Source organism: Mesocricetus auratus, unplaced genomic scaffold (genome assembly GCF_017639785.1).
Source record: "Mesocricetus auratus isolate SY011 unplaced genomic scaffold, BCM_Maur_2.0 Super-Scaffold_100028, whole genome shotgun sequence".
Taxonomy (NCBI): Eukaryota; Metazoa; Chordata; class Mammalia; order Rodentia; family Cricetidae; genus Mesocricetus; species Mesocricetus auratus.
Genome location: NW_024429209.1, coordinates 9,826,930 through 9,845,324, shown reverse-complemented (window position 1 = coordinate 9,845,324; position 18,395 = coordinate 9,826,930). Strand labels below are relative to the sequence as shown.

Below are 18,395 nucleotides of genomic sequence, written 5' to 3'. Positions count from 1 at the left end.
CTCTGCCCAGGATGGGCTCCAGGGCCTGTGAGACCTGGAGCTCTCTGTGTGCCGGGAGGTTTCATCACCAAGAACAGAATGTGCCACCCTAAGTGAATCTTTCCAAATTTCAGTCCAGAGAGCTTGAGGCTTCATTCTCATAACCTTGAGTCGTAAGTCTCTCCCCACCCCAACCCTTCGTATCACCTCTCTTGCCTCAGTTTTCCCACCTGAGAATTGGGTTGATCTTCCTTTACTAGCCCTAGCTGTTCTGGAAAACCTGTTTGCAGCAGGAGCAGGTGACAGGAAAAATAAGTGAAAAACATGTCCCTAGTCCCCCGGTCAGTGGCTTTGGGATCTTTCTGTTAGGTTGAGAACAGACAGGTACTGGAGATGCTATGACTTAGGCAGAGTGAGCAATATCTTTCCTAGGGCTTGCCCATGGCGGCCCAGAATGCTCTGCTCTCCTGGTCTAATTGTACCGCACAATCCCTCAATAATGCAAGTGTGTGTATGAACACACACACACACACACACATACACACACGTACATGCACACACACATGTACATGCACACAAACGTACATGCACATACACACACGTACATGCACACACAAATGTATATGCACATACACACACACACACACACACACACACACACACACACACACAGGAGCATTTACTGGCCACAGCACTCTCTGTCGGTGACTCAGTGGCCTTCCTGTCCTCCTGACAGGCTTATTTCCTAGCCCAAGAAGCAAGCAATTCAGTTCAAGGCTGAGCTAAGGCTCGATGGGTGGAGCTCCTCTTCTCTTGGGAGCTGGGGTCTAGGGTCACTTGGCTCTGTGGATCACTGAGTGGCTGGAAGCCTCCCTCAGTTTCCCCCTCAGAAACTGCTTAACAAGAGACACATGACCATATGCAGACCTACTGGGTGGCCATCTGCCCCATTGGGCTGTCTGCTTTTCTCCCATGTGCTGATCATTCTACAGGAGAGGCGCATTCCCAAACACAATGTCCTGTGGGCAGCCATTGTGCTTAGTGTCACGGGACCGGAAAACAGAGCCAGCTACCAGACTGAAGAGCACGAGGCCCTTAGGCTGCAGTCATTCATCATGTCATTCATACATGCACCGTGATCCCCTTCCACAGAGCAGTCAGTCCTCAATGAGAAGATGAGATGATCCCGGGAGTTGCCCATGGGAAGCAGCAGGGGAAGAGGGGGGCATAGGCCCTGCCCCCATCAGAGAAGCAGAGGCCTGACAGAACATGGTGTGTGTGGTAGGGTCCTTGGGCTCTAGTTTTCCAACAGAACTCCTGAACTTGCACTGAGGACCTGCAAGGATCCTGTGAGGGGCAGACAGTAAGAATAATCTCAGAACGGGAGAGCCGAGCCTGGGAAGGGAGGCTGTCACACTTAGCTCGCCTTCTGTCTTGCTCAGCGCAGGATAGGCTGGGTCCCAGGGTGTGTGTGTGTGTGTGTGTGTGTGTGTGTGTGTGTGTGTGTAGAGAGAGTGTGTGTGAGTGTGAGTATGTATGTGTGTGAGTGAGTGTGTAGTGTGTGTGAGTATGTGTGTGAGTGTGTGTGTGAGTGTGTGTGTGTGTTCCCACAGGACTAGATGGAGGGTCTGGTCAGAAGAGCACAGTATAGGCTGAAAGGAAATGTTAACAGGGAAAAGTGAGCTGAGAGAAGAGAAGAGATTTGGAAATGAACTCAAGTTATTTAGAAAAAAAGTTTAAAGTTTTTAGAAATTTTGTGACCTTAAGAGGAAAATAACTCTTTCCCCCCTCTCTTCCCTTTTCTCTCCCCCCTTGTCACCATGTCTCTGTGTCTCTGTCTCTATTTGTCTCTCTCTTCCCTCTTCTCCCTCCTTTTCACCATGTCTCTGTTTGTCTCTGTCTCTCTATCTCTGCCTGTCTCTCTGTCTCTGTCTCTCTGTCTCTCTCTGTCTCTGTCTCTCTTTCTCTGTTTTGTAGGCTGGCCCAGGGCCCTGCGTGTTTGCCAGGCAATGGCTCTACCACCATGCTACAGTTCTGGCCACTGAAAACAATTCCTAAATGAGGCCTGGAGGGCACAGTGTAGGCAGCACTGAGGTGTCCAAACTGTATGAACCTGGGCTTGGGACCTCTGCTCTTCCAGTAACTGCCATGGGAGCTTCAGCAAGGTGACTGACCACTGTGGTCCTCAGTTCCTTCTGGCATGAAAGGGGGACAGTGCTCATTCCAGCCTCCCAGAGCTGTCACAGGACTGAGAGAGGGAGAGCCGCTGAGGAAGAGCCAGCTCCATGTCTGACGGCAGGACCTGACTGGGGCAGACTTAGACTGTGTTCTGAAACTGCATGGAAAGGGAAAATTCTAGAGACTGCCTAACACCCAGGAAGGAGGGCTAAAGGAATTGGGGTGCTTGTCCTTGGGCAGGACGCCTAGAATAGGATGATCCTCTGGTCGAATTTGTGAAATCTTGGTGGCCGGTGCTTGGGTGTTTACCATGTGGTGTTCTATGCTTCTCCTAATGCTTTCAGTATCCATTAGGAAAAGCATCCATCTTGGCTGCCTCACGACCCAGCGGCAGTTGCTGGGAGCTGGAGTGAGTGAGTGGGAGCTTTATCTCTGAATCTTTCTCAAGACCCAGCCCAGCCACTCCCTGTGGCCAGATCCCCAGGCCCTCCCTCCTCTCAGCCATTAGCCAGTCACCCCAGGGCCTGTCGCGGAGCCATAAAGTACTGCTCGAGTTGTAAATGCCGGGTTGGTTGGAGCCGGGGTGCAGGTGGGGCAGGGGTGTAGGGAGGGCTGAGGCTCACCTTCCTTCTTCATGCCAGCCCGGAAGCACTTCTTGAGTCTGCAGTAGCGGCACTGGTTCCTCTTATCTTTGTCCACTACACACTGCCGGCTAAACCTGGAGAGGACGTGGGGTGGTAGGATGGAGAAACTGCAGCCTCCCCCTCTTAGGGCAAGATGAGGACCCTGGCTGCTTCTGACCCTGACCCAGCTCCCAGCTTCCCTGCTCCGTCTCTGCACCCCTAGAGTTCTAATGTTAAATCCGTCAGAAGCCAAAGGGGTCTACAGACTGTCTGAAAGTCCAATTTGTCCCACTCAACACAGGAAATAGAAGCCCAGAAAGGTGACATGTGACGTTGATCACTCAGATGACTGTCAGTGGAGATGGGTTAGAAAACATTATTCTCTTGGATACCAGAGCGTAGTTATTCCCATCACATCCTATGAGAGCCCACAGCACAAAGTAGGTTACTGGTTATGTCTTAAGAGTCAGTAGTTGGCTCACAAAGGGTAAAGGCCAGGTTATGGGGGAGGGATGGGTTCCAACACTGACTCCACTACTCAACGGGTAAATTCCTAGCTCTCCAAGACATAGCTTCCTCATTTACAAAATGAGGATAATAACTGTGACCACTGTGTCAGGACATTGATGGGGGCAATGAGATATTACAGGCCTGGCATGGGACTCAGCCAACCACTGCTAATATTTTACTGTTGTTATCTAAAATGGGAGATGTTTTTGAAAGGGATTTTCAGAATCTTGGGGGGGCGGTCACAGGGATAAGTGGAAAGACTTAGGGCCAATGCTTTGTTGGAACCCAGAAAAAGAAGCAGGTTGAAGAGCTGGTCCTATCCTCTCTCAGGTTGGGAGGCTACCTGGATCCACAGGTGCTAAGAAACCATCTTTGAAGGTCTGGAAGGGCAGATGCCTCAAGAGGGACCCTTAGAGGACATGAATCCCAACACACCCATGTCCCAGCTGGGTAAGTGGAGGCCCAAGCTGGCTCCTCACCTGCAGGAGTACATGTGGTTCTTCCTCACACTCCTCCTGAAGAATCCCTTGCAGCCGTCACAGCTCGAGGCTCCGTAATGTTTGCCCGTGGCCCGGTCTCCACAGATGGCACACAGGGCACTGACACCCAAGCTGTTGGATGAGTTGAGGTTGGCACCTTCAGACGGGGATGTGTCTGCACCAAAAGAGAGTGAGTGATAACCCAGGGGGGACAGAGAGTAAGGGGAAAAGCCCCTCCATCCTTCTGTTCTCAGAGCCTCTTGATTTTGGAGTCTCAGTTTCCAGCCTATATAAATCAGAACCAACAGCTGATCTCTTGGGGGCGCCTACAAGGACTTACTTCCCCACAGAGAAGGAAGCTATGCTCCAGCTGCCTCAGGAAGGAGCGAAACCTGGCCACCACTTAGCGTCAGCCACTTTCAGACTACAAGTTGGGAGCTTCAGAAAGGACAGCAACTACCCCAGCTTCTTCCTTATCAGAACTAGACCAGGAGCACCTGAGCTTAGCCCAAGACTCCACAGACTCTCCCAAGGAGGGGAAAGGTATACACCAAGAACATTCTTTCCTTTGCCCTGGGGCTGGGTGCTGACCACAGCCATCTCCCCATGAGAGTATGAGGACACTCAAGAACTCTGGTAGAGAAGGTTTCAGCTCGTGTGCCATGAGTCCTGGGCATTTGTACCTGTGCTGCCCTAGCTGCTTTCTGGTCTTGGGCCAGCTCCTTTTCCCAGCTCCAGTTTCCCCTTGGCCTCGATTTCCCCAACTATAAAAGGGATTAGTTTAACTGGTCTGGTTAGTTTTAGATTAAAGAAAAAAGAGTCAGCAGAAGATCTCTCTTTTTCTAAGGGCAAATCTTCCACCACAGATAAACTCTTTAAGAAATCTCTTCACAGGGGAGGTAAAAACAGGAGGGCTGAGAGCCCAGTGCTAGTCTCAGCTACACAGTAAGTTGGAGATCAGTCTGGCTACTTGAGACATTGTCTCAAAAAAGATGATAAACTCTATAATAATCCCCCCAAACAAAAGTTCATGCATGTTCACAACACCACACACACACCACACACACACACACACACACACACACCCCACACACACACAGGAGGAGGGGGCCTTTTCTATAGAGATTCTGCATATGACCTTGGATTCCTAGAGGAATGTTCTGTTGCAAACGGGAGAGGGCTGCAGTATGCTTAAGCATAGACTCTGAGGCTGTGTAGCATAGGCTCAAGTCCCCACTGGTCCTGTGGCACTGGGTTATTTTTTGTTGTCTCCCCCCCTTAGCAGATGGAGCCTAACCATCTCCTCAAGCTCTTCATAGGTTCAGTAAGTCTGCTGGAAGTGCTAGGCATATAGTAGGTTCTAGATCTGCGTCTGCAAACTAAACGCTTCCCTGTAGAAGAGAGCTCTCCCAAGAGGCATCTTGCAGCTGCTTCCTCATTTCTGCTGCCTCCTGGCTGAACCCTGCCTGGGACTCCTGAATGTTCACAGTGGAGCCCCCTCCAGCTGTGAATTATTCCCAAGGCAGGGATAATTGTTAAGCTTCCTTGGTGCCCTTTCTCCCTCAGCCTCTCCTCCCTCGACCCCCGGAGAGAGCTGAGCCCGCAACTCCGGACAGGGCCTGGCAAACTGTCCTCTTGCTGGGCAGCCGGGGTTGGGCATAGTTAGCCGGATCATCTCCCCTGAGGTCAGCAGGGCCACTTCCATTTCCCGGTTAAGAAGACTGAGGCTCGGAGAGAAAAGGGACTTGCCAAGTGTCATTACTCTGCTGCCAGCAGAGGGGGCTGGGCTTATGGGGTGATGTGCTGTGCTCCGCCGTGCTGCCCACGCCTGGGTATCTGTGAGGACCCTTCTGCTACTGTTTCTGAATTGGGGACAGGAGGTGGGAGCAGATATCCTTAGAACCTTCTAGCCTAAGCTCAGGATGGACCCCAGTCACTTTGGAGGACAACCTCCTATAACCCCAGCTCCAACAGGGCATACAGACCCTCCTATCATATGCAGAGTCCTAGAGACCACCCATGTTGAAACCAGGATCAAATACCAGGAAAAACTCTTGTAAACCTTATACTATGTCCTACCTGTCTCCATCTTACAGATAAAGAGACTGAGGCTGGGGAGGAAGGGTTTTTCCAGAGCTGGGGGTGATTGATGTGTCCTCAGGACACATAAGGGCTTGGCTGCAGGTACAGGAACACAGGACTCCTAGGTACTGAAGGGGCTGTGTGGTGACTGCGAGTGTGACAGCATGTGCTGTCCCTGTGGGGGTCACATGACACCATCTCTGGGCAGAAGCAACTTGTTCACCACTTCTAGTATGTTTTTTCCTGAGCACCTCCTCTGAGCTGTCCATCCTTCTGAAAGCTTTTGGCCAACAGGGCTGGAGTAAAGGAACCCATTTTCATACTGCACAAGAGACAGAGGAGGGGGTAATGTGCCCAAGGACACACCGTACACAGCAAGAGATATTAGGGGTGGGCAATTGCGGGACTGACCATGGACAGAGCCCACACGCTGCCTCCTCTTTCTAGCTAGATTGAGAGCAAAGCTTCCCAGACGTAAGCCTTGTAGCCTGACATCTGCTGTACAGTCAGGGCCACGGATGGAAGGTGGTGGCAGGCCAGCCTCAGCCAGGTGCCATCTCTCCAAGGCTAGTCTGGAACCTGGTCCCCTCCCTCTCAGGAGCGCCCCATTCCCCAGGAAGTCTACCTTCTCAAACCCCTGGCAAAGGAAAACCATTACCCTCTACAAACATATTCTCAGAGCTATTGCAGCAGATTGTGAACTGGGGTGACACACAGTGACCACAGAATTGGCTCAGAGACAAACACACACGTTACTGATGTGAATCTCAATGTCGGGTATATAGCAAGAATTAAGACCCTCACAACATAATCCTGGTGTTTTGGGAGGCTCGAGCAGAGGATCCCAAGTTCCAAGCCAGCCTAGGAATGTGTTCTCAGTTTCAAGCTAGCTCAGAACATATACTTTGCATAAAAACAACGAAACGAAACAAAAAGACAGCCAAATTAGGTGTGGTAATCCCAGTATTTGGGAGCAGGTGGGATCTCTGTGATTTTGAGGCCAGCTTGGTCTGTGTTGTGAGTTTCAGAACAGCCAGAGCTATGTAAAGACTCTGTCTCAAAATAAAATAAAACAAACAAAACCCTGTGCAATGGAGCCACACAACTGTGTGCATCCGAGAGCAATTCCCAACGGCACAGGGCTGTCTGCACATGCGCATATGGAAAATGCCATCCAGGACCACCAGGCAGGAAGCACAGGGTATGTCCACAAGTCCACATTCACAAACATGTTATAGGCCCAAGACCCACAGTCACAGACACTATACATACACACATATAAGCAAACAAGGAAAAAAATGCCCCTGGAGACACAACCACAGACCATTCAACAAACACATAGAGACGGAAACAGGACAGGAATTTAAAAGGGAGAACAAACATGCAGTTGTATTCTTGCATTTGCCATACCACCCATACACTTACATGGACACCTAGGACATGTGTGTAAACCACACTGCTGTGTTGGCTTTTTAGCTAGGAAGGCCAAAAAATCCCTGCCCCACAACCCCGAACTCCAGTTTCCCTGAAATGTAGCCATGCCTCCTGTCACCGTCTCTAGGAACAGGACAGAGGCCTGAAGACAGGACCATGTTGGGTGGGCTTTCTGCAGCTCCCCAGAGGAAGTTCACCATCATGGCCTGTTGCTGTAACCCTGGTGAGGAAGGCAGTGTGAGATCCCAGGACCTAAATAGGGAAGGTCTAGGGACAACTGTTTCTGTTGGAAATCCACCTGTATAGGCCTCCCTCACCCAGAATGCCTCTGGCCACAGTACGTGGGCCCACTTGCTCCCCCTGGCAACACCTGTACAAGCCTATAGGACCAACCTACAATTTTCTATATTTCTCCTCCCATCCCAAAGTTCAGTGTCAAAGACCCACTCCACACCTGGGCACAACTGCCCCCACCTACCATTGCCCATGGCCAACACCTGCACATTTTCAAACTCCAGGGTGGTGTAGGCTGGGTCCAGGGCGGCACTGTAGTCAGCCATATCCATGTCGACGAGGGTTTTAGAGAGTCGCATTCTCCCCTACCCACGGCTCAGCCCCCTGTCCTGCCCTGCCCAGGATGCCACCCAAGCCCCTGGGCTGAGCCCCAGCCCCCCGTCCCCGCCCTCTCCCTGCCTCCTCCCAAGTCCCTTCTCTGCCTTCTTCTGTTTCAAACTGTCCTCTGGGAGACTCAGCCTGGCGTCCTGGCCTAGCCTCTGCAGAGGGTGGAGGCTCTTGGGGAGGGGTGGGGGTTAATGGTTAATCACCCCCGTTGCTGGGTAGGCTGGGTGGAGCCGCAGGGATTTGGCTGTTTGTTGGTTTCTGACTGACACCTGGGGTGCTAATCACAACTGTGGGGCCCCAGCTCATTAATATTCAGTTACCAATATTCCAAGGCAGACACCTAACAGAGATGGCATTTGCTGGACCCTTACCTCAGCAGCCCCCAAGCCAGTGTCCCTCCAAGCTGGAGATCCCAGCTGACATACTTAGACACTGACACGTCTGCCGCCAAGAAGTCCTAAGTCAACCGCTTCCCAAGTCATTGACTTCCGTCCTGGACGCTGTGGCAGAGATAAAGCTGTCCCAAGGCCCTCAAACTGGGAATCTGAACCCCAGGCCCACACTTTGTGTCTTTTGAATCCTTCCGGCCGCCTTCCTGGTTCTCACCTGGCCCCTGATAGCTCCCAGCTGCTCCAGCTGGCCCAGATACCAGGGATGGTCCCCTGCCACACTGAATGTTTCCACAGCCCCTGCCCCTCCCAAGACAGTCACAGTCAGATCTGTAGGCCCGAAGACCTAGGCTTATGATCAGGCACCTACCACCTGCTAACTGTGACCCTGGGTAAATGATTTCCTTCCAAGCCTCGGTTTCCCTCTCTATCAAATCTACAGTCAGTCTGAAAGAGTAGTTTGGGCATTACATGAGATATAAAAATGACTGTCAAGGTACCCTGGCAGTGACGCTCACATTTAGTCCCAGCTCTCGGGAGGCAGAGGCAGGCAGATTTCTGTGAGTTAGAGGCCAGTCTGGTCTACAGAGCAAGTTCCAGGACAGCCTCCAAAAGCTACACAGAGAAACCGTGTCGCAAAAAACAAACAAACAAACAAACAAACACACACACACACACACACACACACAAAAACAAACAAACCAAAAACCAAAGCTATGCTGGCCAGTGTCTCACCCCCAACCTATCATTTTTGTTCTGCTATGTAGCCAACACAGTGCTCAAATTCTTGATACTCCTGCCTCACCTCCCAAGAGCCAGAAAGAACAGGATGTGCCACCAGGGCCAGCTAATTCATCTTCTCCTTTTGTGTCCCCTTTTTGCCTCCCCGTTTCCCTCTGCCCAGTTCTTCCTGTTGGGGCAGGCTTCATGGATGTAACCTGCACAGTCACAGGGGAGCTCTGGGTTCAAAACGTCTCTGCATGGCTCAATACTCGTTCCAGACTTTAAAGCTGTTTTTTTTTTCAGATTAAAAAATGATTATCTGTATGACTGTTTTGCCTGCATGTTTATCTGTACACCACATGCATGCCTTGCGTCTGTGGAGGCCAGAAGAGAGTGTTGGACGCCCTGGAATTGAAGTTATAGACAGCTGTGAACCCCCGTGTGGGTGCTGAGAATTAAATCTGGTCCTCTAGAAGAGTAACTGCTGAGCCATCTCTCAGTTCTGCATCTTCTACAACCCCTCTTTCTAGCCATTTAAAACCTTTTTTTCATTTCATCAGCCACATCCTTTACGAGATTTGACTATGAGCCCCATGCACCTGTCCCCTTGTACTTTTGTTTGGGGTCTGAACAATTATGAGATCCCCCCTGTGTTCTGTCGCTGGCACCTTTTTTAAATGTTGTTTTTCAAGACAGGGTTTCTCTGTGTAACAACTCTGGCTGTCCTGGAACTTGCTCTGGTCTATAGACCAGGCTGGCCTTGAACTCACCACCGCCTCTGCTGACACTTTTAAAATTCCCACACTAGCTGAGGAGAGAAGGTCACTAAAGGCTGAGTGTGAGGGCAGCAGCTTTAGAAGCCTCAGGGCCTGTCTTGCTCAGCGCATTGGAAGGGTAATTCGGAGGGCCTGGTAATGACACAGAGCGGGAATGAGAGACGGAGGCTGCTTAGGAATGAGTGAATGAACTAGAGAGGTGAGGGACTAGGAGACCTGGTAAATTAATGTGTGGCGTTGAATGAATGAGTGAAGTTCATGAGTATGTAAAAGGGTGAACAAATGAGTAAGTGAATGAGTGAATGAACCAGAAAGGTGAGGGACTAGGAGACCTGGTAAATTAATGTGTGGCGTTGAATGAATGAGTGAAGTTCATGAGTATGTAAAAGGGTGAATGAATGAGTGAGTGAATGAGTGAATGGATGTGTGAGTTAGAGTAGGGCATGAGGATGTGCCTTCACACTACAGTGACACAACCATCAGACGCCTTCTTTCTGCACGATTAGCTCTATTATGCCCCCTGTCCCTAGTGAAAAGGTGTTGGGAGAGTGTGGGGGCAGTTGTGGGGAAGGAAGTGCCTTGGTTTAGAAACTCTCCCTGGCAGCCCACAAGATGGCTCAGCAGGTGAGGCACTTGCTCCCTGGCATCCCTGCTCCTGTCATGTATACCCGCACATGGATAAAAACAAATAGAAACCATTTTTGCCACTATTCAAATAGCTCTTCAGTTCACATCTCTTCTCCGGGCAACTCTCCCTTCCATTATAGCGGGGGAAGATCCTAGTCTCATCCTCCACTTCTTAGCTGAAGGGGAAGGAAAGATTGGAACCTGCAGCCTACACCTTGAGATCCCCAAAAGGTCTAACTCTGACTGAAGACACTTTCGGGTCCTCTCCAGTTCCATTTAGCAGCATCTGGTCCCAGAGATCCTGGGAGCAGGGCTGGGCTGGGAGGAAAGGAAGACATGTGACAGCCCATCCAGAGCTACTCCACAGCATTTAACATGTCTGCCCTGCTTGTGACTTGTTCCCCGGGAAGAGACACAATCCCACATCTCTACAAGTGGAATGTGATCGTTAGCAAGTCAGAGTTTTATTAGCTAACAAACTAACAACGCGTCTTTTTATAGATGAAAATGTAGGTGGACTCCATTAAATTCAGTCTGTGATCAGCTAGGGTTGTCCAGGACACACATGTATAGCCAGAGGCCTGCTGAAAGAACAAGAGAGCTCACATGAGAAGCACTGCCAGCTGCGCAGACCGTGGCAGGCATGGCGTGCCGCACATTCCACACCCGTGTCCCACCCTGCCACAACTCACCCACAGCAACCTACTCACCCATCAGTCATGGACTGCACAACTGTCTCATTCATAAGTCCCTCCACCTTCAGCTTATTCTGGGTGATACCCTCCCAGCAGCTCCCCTTCACCTAGACACGCCCCCTCTGTGATCTAACAGTCCTGGAGTCGGGACAAGCTAGTTTGAATCTAGAGTCTCTGTAAAATGGACCTAACCTTCGGGGTTGGCTGTTGTTTTTTGGTGACGACTGAGTGAGATCATGCTGTCACTTAGCTGTCCTCCCTCACTGTCTCCAGAGATCATGGAGTCCAGCATATGTGGGTCAAAATCTGTCACCTCGGATTTGTCTTCAGCGTCAGGAAAATGGAGTGGGTTCCTTCCCACAGATGGGTGGCTGAGGGAGTAAGTGACCAGGGCATAAGTCAGCCCTCCTGACCCACAGATTGTATATTCAAAGACAGACATTTTGGATGGGAAATAGTAGGAAAAAACATGTCTGAGCTAGGCGTGGTGGATATGCATGTAATCATAGTGCTTGAGAGGTAGGGGCAAAGGAGATGAGTTAAGACCAGCTTGGAATATATGAGACTTTGTCTGTACAACAACAACAGGCCTGGAGAGGTGGCTTAGCAGGAGTTTGCCTCACAAAACTGCTGGTCTGAGTTCAATTCCTGGAATCCACAGAAGGAGAACCAACACCTAAAGCAACGTGTTCTGACCTCCACAAGATCATGCCCACCCCCACCCCACCTCTCTATCTCTGCCCCTGCCTTCTGTCTCTCTCTACCCACGAACATAAATAATTTTTATTTAAAAACAATAAAAGAATCCTGGGGAGATGTCTCAGTGGGTAAAGTGCTTGTTGTACAAGCGTGAGGACCTGGGTTCAGATCCCCAGCACCCCCAGGAAAAACTGAGCATGTTGTTTCTGATCTCAGGAATAGGACGAGGACACAGGAGGCTCCCGAGGCTCACTGTCCAGCCAGCCTAACCAATCAGTGAGCCCCAGGCTCAATGAGACCTTGCATAAAAACAAAGTAGAAAGTGATAGAAGAAAACACCTGATGTCACCTCCACACGTACAGACATACACATGTATACACACATCCCACACATACATGTGCATGCAGCTGAATAAACCACAAACATGTGGACACACATAGTACCAAAATTACTATTATTGTTACTATTACTATATACCTATGTCAACATGTACAAATAGGGGATATTTGTTTATTCGATATGGGGTTTACTGTGTTACCCAACCTGGCCTTGAGCTCCTGGGGGCAAGCAATCCCCCTGCCTCCACCTCCTGGGAGTTGGAACACAGGCAAGCACCACATGTCTGACCATTGTATAGATTTTTTTCTTGTCATTACTCCTTAACTAATTTAACCTAACAATTAAAAACTAGTTACGTAGCACTCCCATGGTGGCATACATAATTGGAAGATGACTAAAAATACAGTGAGGTGTGTATAGGTCATATGCAAATGCAGCAGGCATTGATATAAAGTGCCTGAGTACCTGTGACTTTGGATATCTGAGGAGGGTACTGGGACCTCCCTCATAAATGCCCAGAGATACAATGTACAAACAGATTGTCATCAATGGTTGGGGACTCCTGGCCCCCTGGCCACATAATCTTTGGATCTCAGAACCCCTACTCTGGGGAGCTCCTAGGTAGGGCATTTTCCTGCCTGGATACCATCAGTGTGGAACTTGTTCATCAGCTCAAGGAGTAGCAGCCTCTGGAAGAGATAAATTTAAAGCTTGCCGGCAGGCCCAACCCCTTCAGCTTGAAGATGGAGACAGGGTGTGGGCAGGGAAGAGGGTGGTCCAGAGAGGCTGCTGTCTAAGGTGTGGGCTGGGAGATCACATCTCTGATGTGAACACAAGTCAGGGGCCCTGCCACAATGGATCGTACCCTTCTCCCTCACTCTCTCTTTTTGAGACAGGGTTTCATGGAGCCCAGGCTCTGTACGTAGTCCAGGATGGCTTTAAATTCTGACCCTCCTGCTTCTATCTTCTGAGTGCTGGGACTGCAGGTGTGTGACCCTGCCACTTCATGAACGCTAGCTAAGCCCTCTGACCGAGCTGCGTCCTCAGCCCACAGAGCAAACTGTAGTAACAGCAGATGGCCACGCAAGCATGTTCTTGGCCTCGAGATAAGAACCGCCAACTCTTCTCATGTTTCCTGAGGCCCAGGCTGTCCTCACGTTAGAAGACCAAATGAGACCCAATGAGGCATTTGCCCAAAGGCCATGAACCATGTAGCAGAAGGGTTTGCCATTTGGACCAAGGCAGACTACGGGGCTCAAGGGCCTCTCCCTCTGCGGTGTCCCACTCCTAGGGTCCCTGGAATAACGACAGTATCCTGGAGGTTGGATCTGGCGCCAGCCGGTTTCCCTGTCTCAGTACAGCAGGGGTGTTGTCCTGAACCTGAGTAGCCACTGCCCCGTCTCTGGTCACATGCAGGTCTAGAGGCATACTACAGACATGCAGCCACCTGGGGCCACCTGGCGCCTTGGCTTCTCCTCTAGGAGCTCATCTCACCTCTATCTCCTCTCCTTCCTCCCCCACCTGCCACCCGGGGCGCAGTGCAGGGGAAACCAGCACTTTATCAAGACAAAGAACAAAAGTCGTGGGGGCAAGAAGCCAAGAGCCATCTCCACTCTGGGGTAGGTAGGGCCTTCAGCTTCGCCCCTTTGAAATTTCAAATTCCAGTTTGTGGACAAAGTCCTAACTATCTCACAATATAGGTCCCCAACTGCTGACCAAACTCCAGTCCAGGCAGCCACCTGGCCTGAGACTGGCCTGGCTTTGCCGTTTCCTTTGGAAGCTCCTAAGACCTGAGGGCGGGAGTCCTAGGCAGCTGGGACCTGCCAGGCCATCCTGAAGCCCCCAACTCACTACCCAGGGACCCCTGTTCCTATCTGAGAGAACCACCTCTGCTTGAAGCTGGAATCTGATGCTTGTTTGTGCCAACAACTGAAACCAGGTAGGTGTCCTCTTGGGAGCCTTTCCGCTCCTTTGTGAGCTCCTGAGCCCTGTCTACCATGGCTCAGTTCCATCGAGACCTCTAGGAACTTCAGACTGGAAAAACCATCTTGTAAGCCACCCATAAGTCAGATGGAGACCCTGAAGCCCTCAAGTGAAGGGTACTTGCTGCAGGTTGGGATTTGGGCCAAAGACCTAGGGCCTCTCACCAGGCCCAGAGGGGAGAAGGGACTTGCTTTAGGCTAATTAGTGGTGACAGGTGAATTCCGTCTTAATAAAGGGGACTCCATTGCTTTCACATCCCACAGACTGTGGATGACTGCATGTTACTTCTACTCAGTGACTGATGACCACTGGCTCCCTCACTGACCACAATATCTCAGAGAGGAAGCTGAGGGAGCTGGGGGCTGAAGGCCAGTGATTTTAGAAGGAAACAACATTCGTGTGGTTAACTGATAACTGGGCCCCATCCCCGGGCCTCCAGTGGCCTCTTCCTCCCTCTCTGTCCTCAGTGTGATTAAGATGAACTTACCTGTCTGCTAATCATTGCTGAGCCTGTTGGTCTTGCTTTAAAAAATTAACTGGGCATGAGTTTGCGGTTTGCCTCATCCCTAACCCTGAAAAGGCCCTGGGGCGGGCAGGAGTCCTTCTAGGTTATGCAAGAGGCCACTGGCCTCTCCACAAGCCTCCAACAGCCTCCGCTGCGCCCTCCGGAGGGGAGGCTTTGCTTAAGAGTCAACAGCCTGCATGTGCTCCCGGGCCTGAGCATATTTGCTCTGTTACCACAGGGAGATAAAGGCAGCCGGGGAGCATCCTGAAGAGGGATGTGAAGCAGCAGGCTTTGGTTCTAATGTCTCAGCCAGGGAATCTTAGGGGAGATGCAAAGGGAGGCTTTGCAGGCTGGCTTCTGGGGCTCCTGAGAGCTCACAGATGGGGCCAATGATGCCTTCTTAGATGAGATTATTATTTTTTTTTTTGGACAGGGCTTTTCTGTGTAGCCCTGGTTGTCCTAGAACTCACTTTGTAGACCAGGCTGGTCTTGAACTCATAGAGATCCGCCTGCCTCTGCCTCCCAAGTGCTGGGATTAAAGGCCTGCACCACCACCCGGCCTTAGATGAGATTTGTTGTTGTTTTGTTTTGTTTTCTGAGACAGGGTTTCTCTGTATTGTTTTGGAGCCTGTCCCGGAACTCTCTATGTAGACCAGGCTGGTCTCGAACTCACAGAGATCTGCCTGTCTCTACCTCCCAAATTCTGGGATTAAAGGCATGCACCACCACCAACACCTGGCCTAAGATTTTAATAGTTCATTTTTAAGCCAAGAAAGCACTGTCTCAGACCCAGTGGATGGGGAGCTGGAGAAAAAGAGGATGCATCCTTTCCAAGCACAGGCTGCTCTAGGTAGCCTGGGTCTGGGCCCTTGGGTGATGATTGAAGGAGAGGCTTTCCCTCTGCTGGCAGATGTCTGAGAACAACCAGAGGCCCAAGTCAGGGGATGTCTTCTGTGTCCTGCAGGTCTGTGAGTATGCCCAGCAGCAGATTCATGAAATAGAGGCTTCTCCTAGCTTTGGCTATGTCTTGTCCCTGGAATCAACAGGCCCCTAGAGAAAAGACACAGAACCCAGAGCCCTTCCCTGACTGTCTAGACCTTTCAACGTCAGTTTCTTTCCTTGTGAATTGAGAAAATGCCTAAGTTCTAATTTTCCCATGGGGTTGAAATAGGGCCAAAGATGCACAGAGCCAATGTGTGGACATTTGTGTCAGGGTGGGTCCCGGTCTTTATTCATGAACCCTCACACTGCTCCGGTGCTGGTGTGCCTTTACCAGAGGTTTGGGAGACCGCTGGCCCAGAGAAGTCGTGTACCCAAGCAAGCTCACACAGTTGATAGGAAATAAGATGCAGGACTCAAATCCAAGCTGACTCCAGAACCTGTATTCCTAATCCCGAGAGTACCCCAGCCTTCTAAGACTTTCCCAGATGTAGTAAGTACTCAGAGAAGGCTGGCAGGATAAGGACATGGAAGCAGTTTGAGCAGAAAACAGTGTGTTATGGGAGATGCTGATGGGAAAGGTTTAGGAGGTCTGGGTTAGTGAACTCTCTGGGGAATGGTCAGGAAAGAGGCCAGGATTGGGTCCCGTGGGCGGTGCTTCCTGTGGGTTGTTTGCCTACTTCCAGGTGGCTTATGACATCTGGGCTGAGGGTGTCACTGTCCTGTTTGTGTTCTGTGAGGTGACCTTGACCTTTGTGGGGGTTCAGGGGTTATGGGGAGCCCGAGTCCAAGTTGTAGTCTTGGGGATGAGGAATGAGTGTCCCATTCAGAATTCACCCTTAATCACCCCCGACTCCTGTTAGGAGGGACCCAGGGGACTTGTCTGAGGTCATCAGGGTAAAGTCAGTATTTGTGAGTTCTGAGATAGGCCAGGATCACTCTGTGCAGCTGCACAGGCTGCTCATTGCACAAAATGTTCCTGTCAAGAGGGCTGAGGTGGGGGATGGGGTGGGGGTGGAAATCCAGCCCTTGTTCCAAAACCCCAGGGCCTGGTCTATCAGGAGGGTTTTGCCTTTCTTATTTGAACAAAGGTTCCATGAAAGCCACTGAATGCCTTGTCCCAACTCTGTTTTCAGGTGTTTGAGGTCCTGGGAAAGGTCATTTCTCTCTTTGGTCTTGGTCTCTCATTTTAGAAAACCAAGCAGAATTTCCGTCTGGATAAGGAAATGGGACCAGTTGAGATTGTTTTGTATTTGAGACAGGGTTTCTCTGTGTAGCTCTGGCTGTCCTGGAACACGCTCTGTAGACCAGGCTGGCCTTGAACTCACAGACATCTGCTTGCCTCTGCCTCCCAAGCACTGCTATCAAAGGTGAGATACCACCACCGGGCTCACCTGAGATTGTAAAAGGTTTTTACACCCTGGGTCTTAAAGGGCTTGTGCTTAGTGGTGCTATGTCTATCTAGCATGTCATAGGCCTTGGGTCCCATCCCCAGCACCACACGGAGAATGAAAGATGAATAAAAACAATGATTCCAAGCCCTATCATAAACCAACAGACAGATCTTGAAGTTAGACAACCAGGCAGGCAAGGTAGCACCCACAAGGAATCACAGCAAGATCATTGGAATTCCAGGCCAACCTGAGCTACATCCTGGTGAGTGGAAGGCTAGCCTGAGTTATGCAGACACACTCTATCTCAAAACAAAAATCTTGGAGTCAGATGCATGGTGCTAGGTATCAGGAATTCCCAGAGAATTCTGGCCGATGGTCATAATTCAGAAGGTCTGTGGGGCCAGGGAGAGCTGGAAATGTCTTAATGTGGGTCCAGGTTTGACAATGAATGGGTCAAACCTATGGTGAGGCTCAGTTTCCTTATCTGTTAGGTGGGTCTGGGATAACTTCCAAGTCAGAACGCTGACTCGTGGGTGATGTTTACACCACACCTGATCCTGTCTCCAGTTTGTGGACCCCTGCAATTCCAGGTACCAATAGCTCTTGCTGTCATCATTGGCAACATCACATTGGCTTCCAGGTCAGGGATGAGATGGCATGGAGCTAATTCCTAGGTGGTGTATCTTGATCTCGGCTGCACACCTGTCCTTATGGAGGTCCATGTAGTTACCATTATTATTTACTATTTTGCCTCACTTGCTAAAGTTTTTGGACTTTAATCCTTGTTACATTGCTATGGCTTAAAACCAAGATACAGGCCGGGCGGTGGTGGCGCACGCCTTTAATCCCAGCACTCGGGAGGCAGAGGCAGGCGGATCTCTGTGAGTTCAAGGCCAGCCTGGTCTACAAAGTGAGTTCCAGGACAGCATCCAAAGCCACAAGAAACCCTGTCTCGAAAAACCAAAAAAAAAAAAAAAAACCAAGATACAGAACGGCACTGTTGAGAAGCCTCTCTCCCCTTGACTCCGTTCAGCACCTCTTCCAGCCTCGGCACCATCCACAGCCGTTTCTTACCTATTCTTGTCGTCCTGGAGCCTTGCACATATCCTGTGTTGTCACCCAGCTTCCTGCACTGTTCTGTCCTTTGCTTTTCTCACTTCCTGTGGGGGTCGGTAGTTTACTTACACCATTAGGGTAAGTCTTGGCCAAGGAGGCGCTCAGGCAGATGCACTCAGTTTCCCGGGGAACTAAGTTTCAGATCTTTCTTTTTCAACAAGGTTTCATAGCCTAGATTACTTGATGTCTAGTGGAGAATGGTCTTGAACTCCCGATGCTCCTGCCTAGACCTCCTGATTACAGGTGTGCACCCTCACATGCGGTGCTGGGATGGAGCCCAGAGCTTCACGCTAGATAATCGCT

General features: G+C 50.5%; 1 protein-coding gene across 4 annotated transcripts in view; it reads right to left on the bottom strand.

The window, feature by feature from the left end:
* The window catches only part of Hnf4a (hepatocyte nuclear factor 4 alpha), a 61,019-nt gene that overhangs the window by 17,229 nt on the left and 25,395 nt on the right, over positions 1–18,395 (bottom strand). Inside the window, exons 1-3 of one of the 4 annotated variants that reach the window (XM_040732844.1) lie at positions 8,278–8,370; positions 3,770–3,944; positions 2,781–2,875 (exon numbers count right to left, since the gene is read on the bottom strand). In XM_040732844.1, the coding sequence (XP_040588778.1) occupies positions 2,781–2,875; positions 3,770–3,783 (109 nt within the window). In that variant the 5' untranslated portion in view covers positions 3,784–3,944; positions 8,278–8,370. Of the gene's footprint in view, positions 1–2,780; positions 2,876–3,769; positions 3,945–7,763; positions 7,943–8,277; positions 8,371–18,395 lie in introns of those variants that run through there. The other 3 variants (XM_040732842.1, XM_040732841.1, XM_040732843.1) reach the window with 3 other exon arrangements.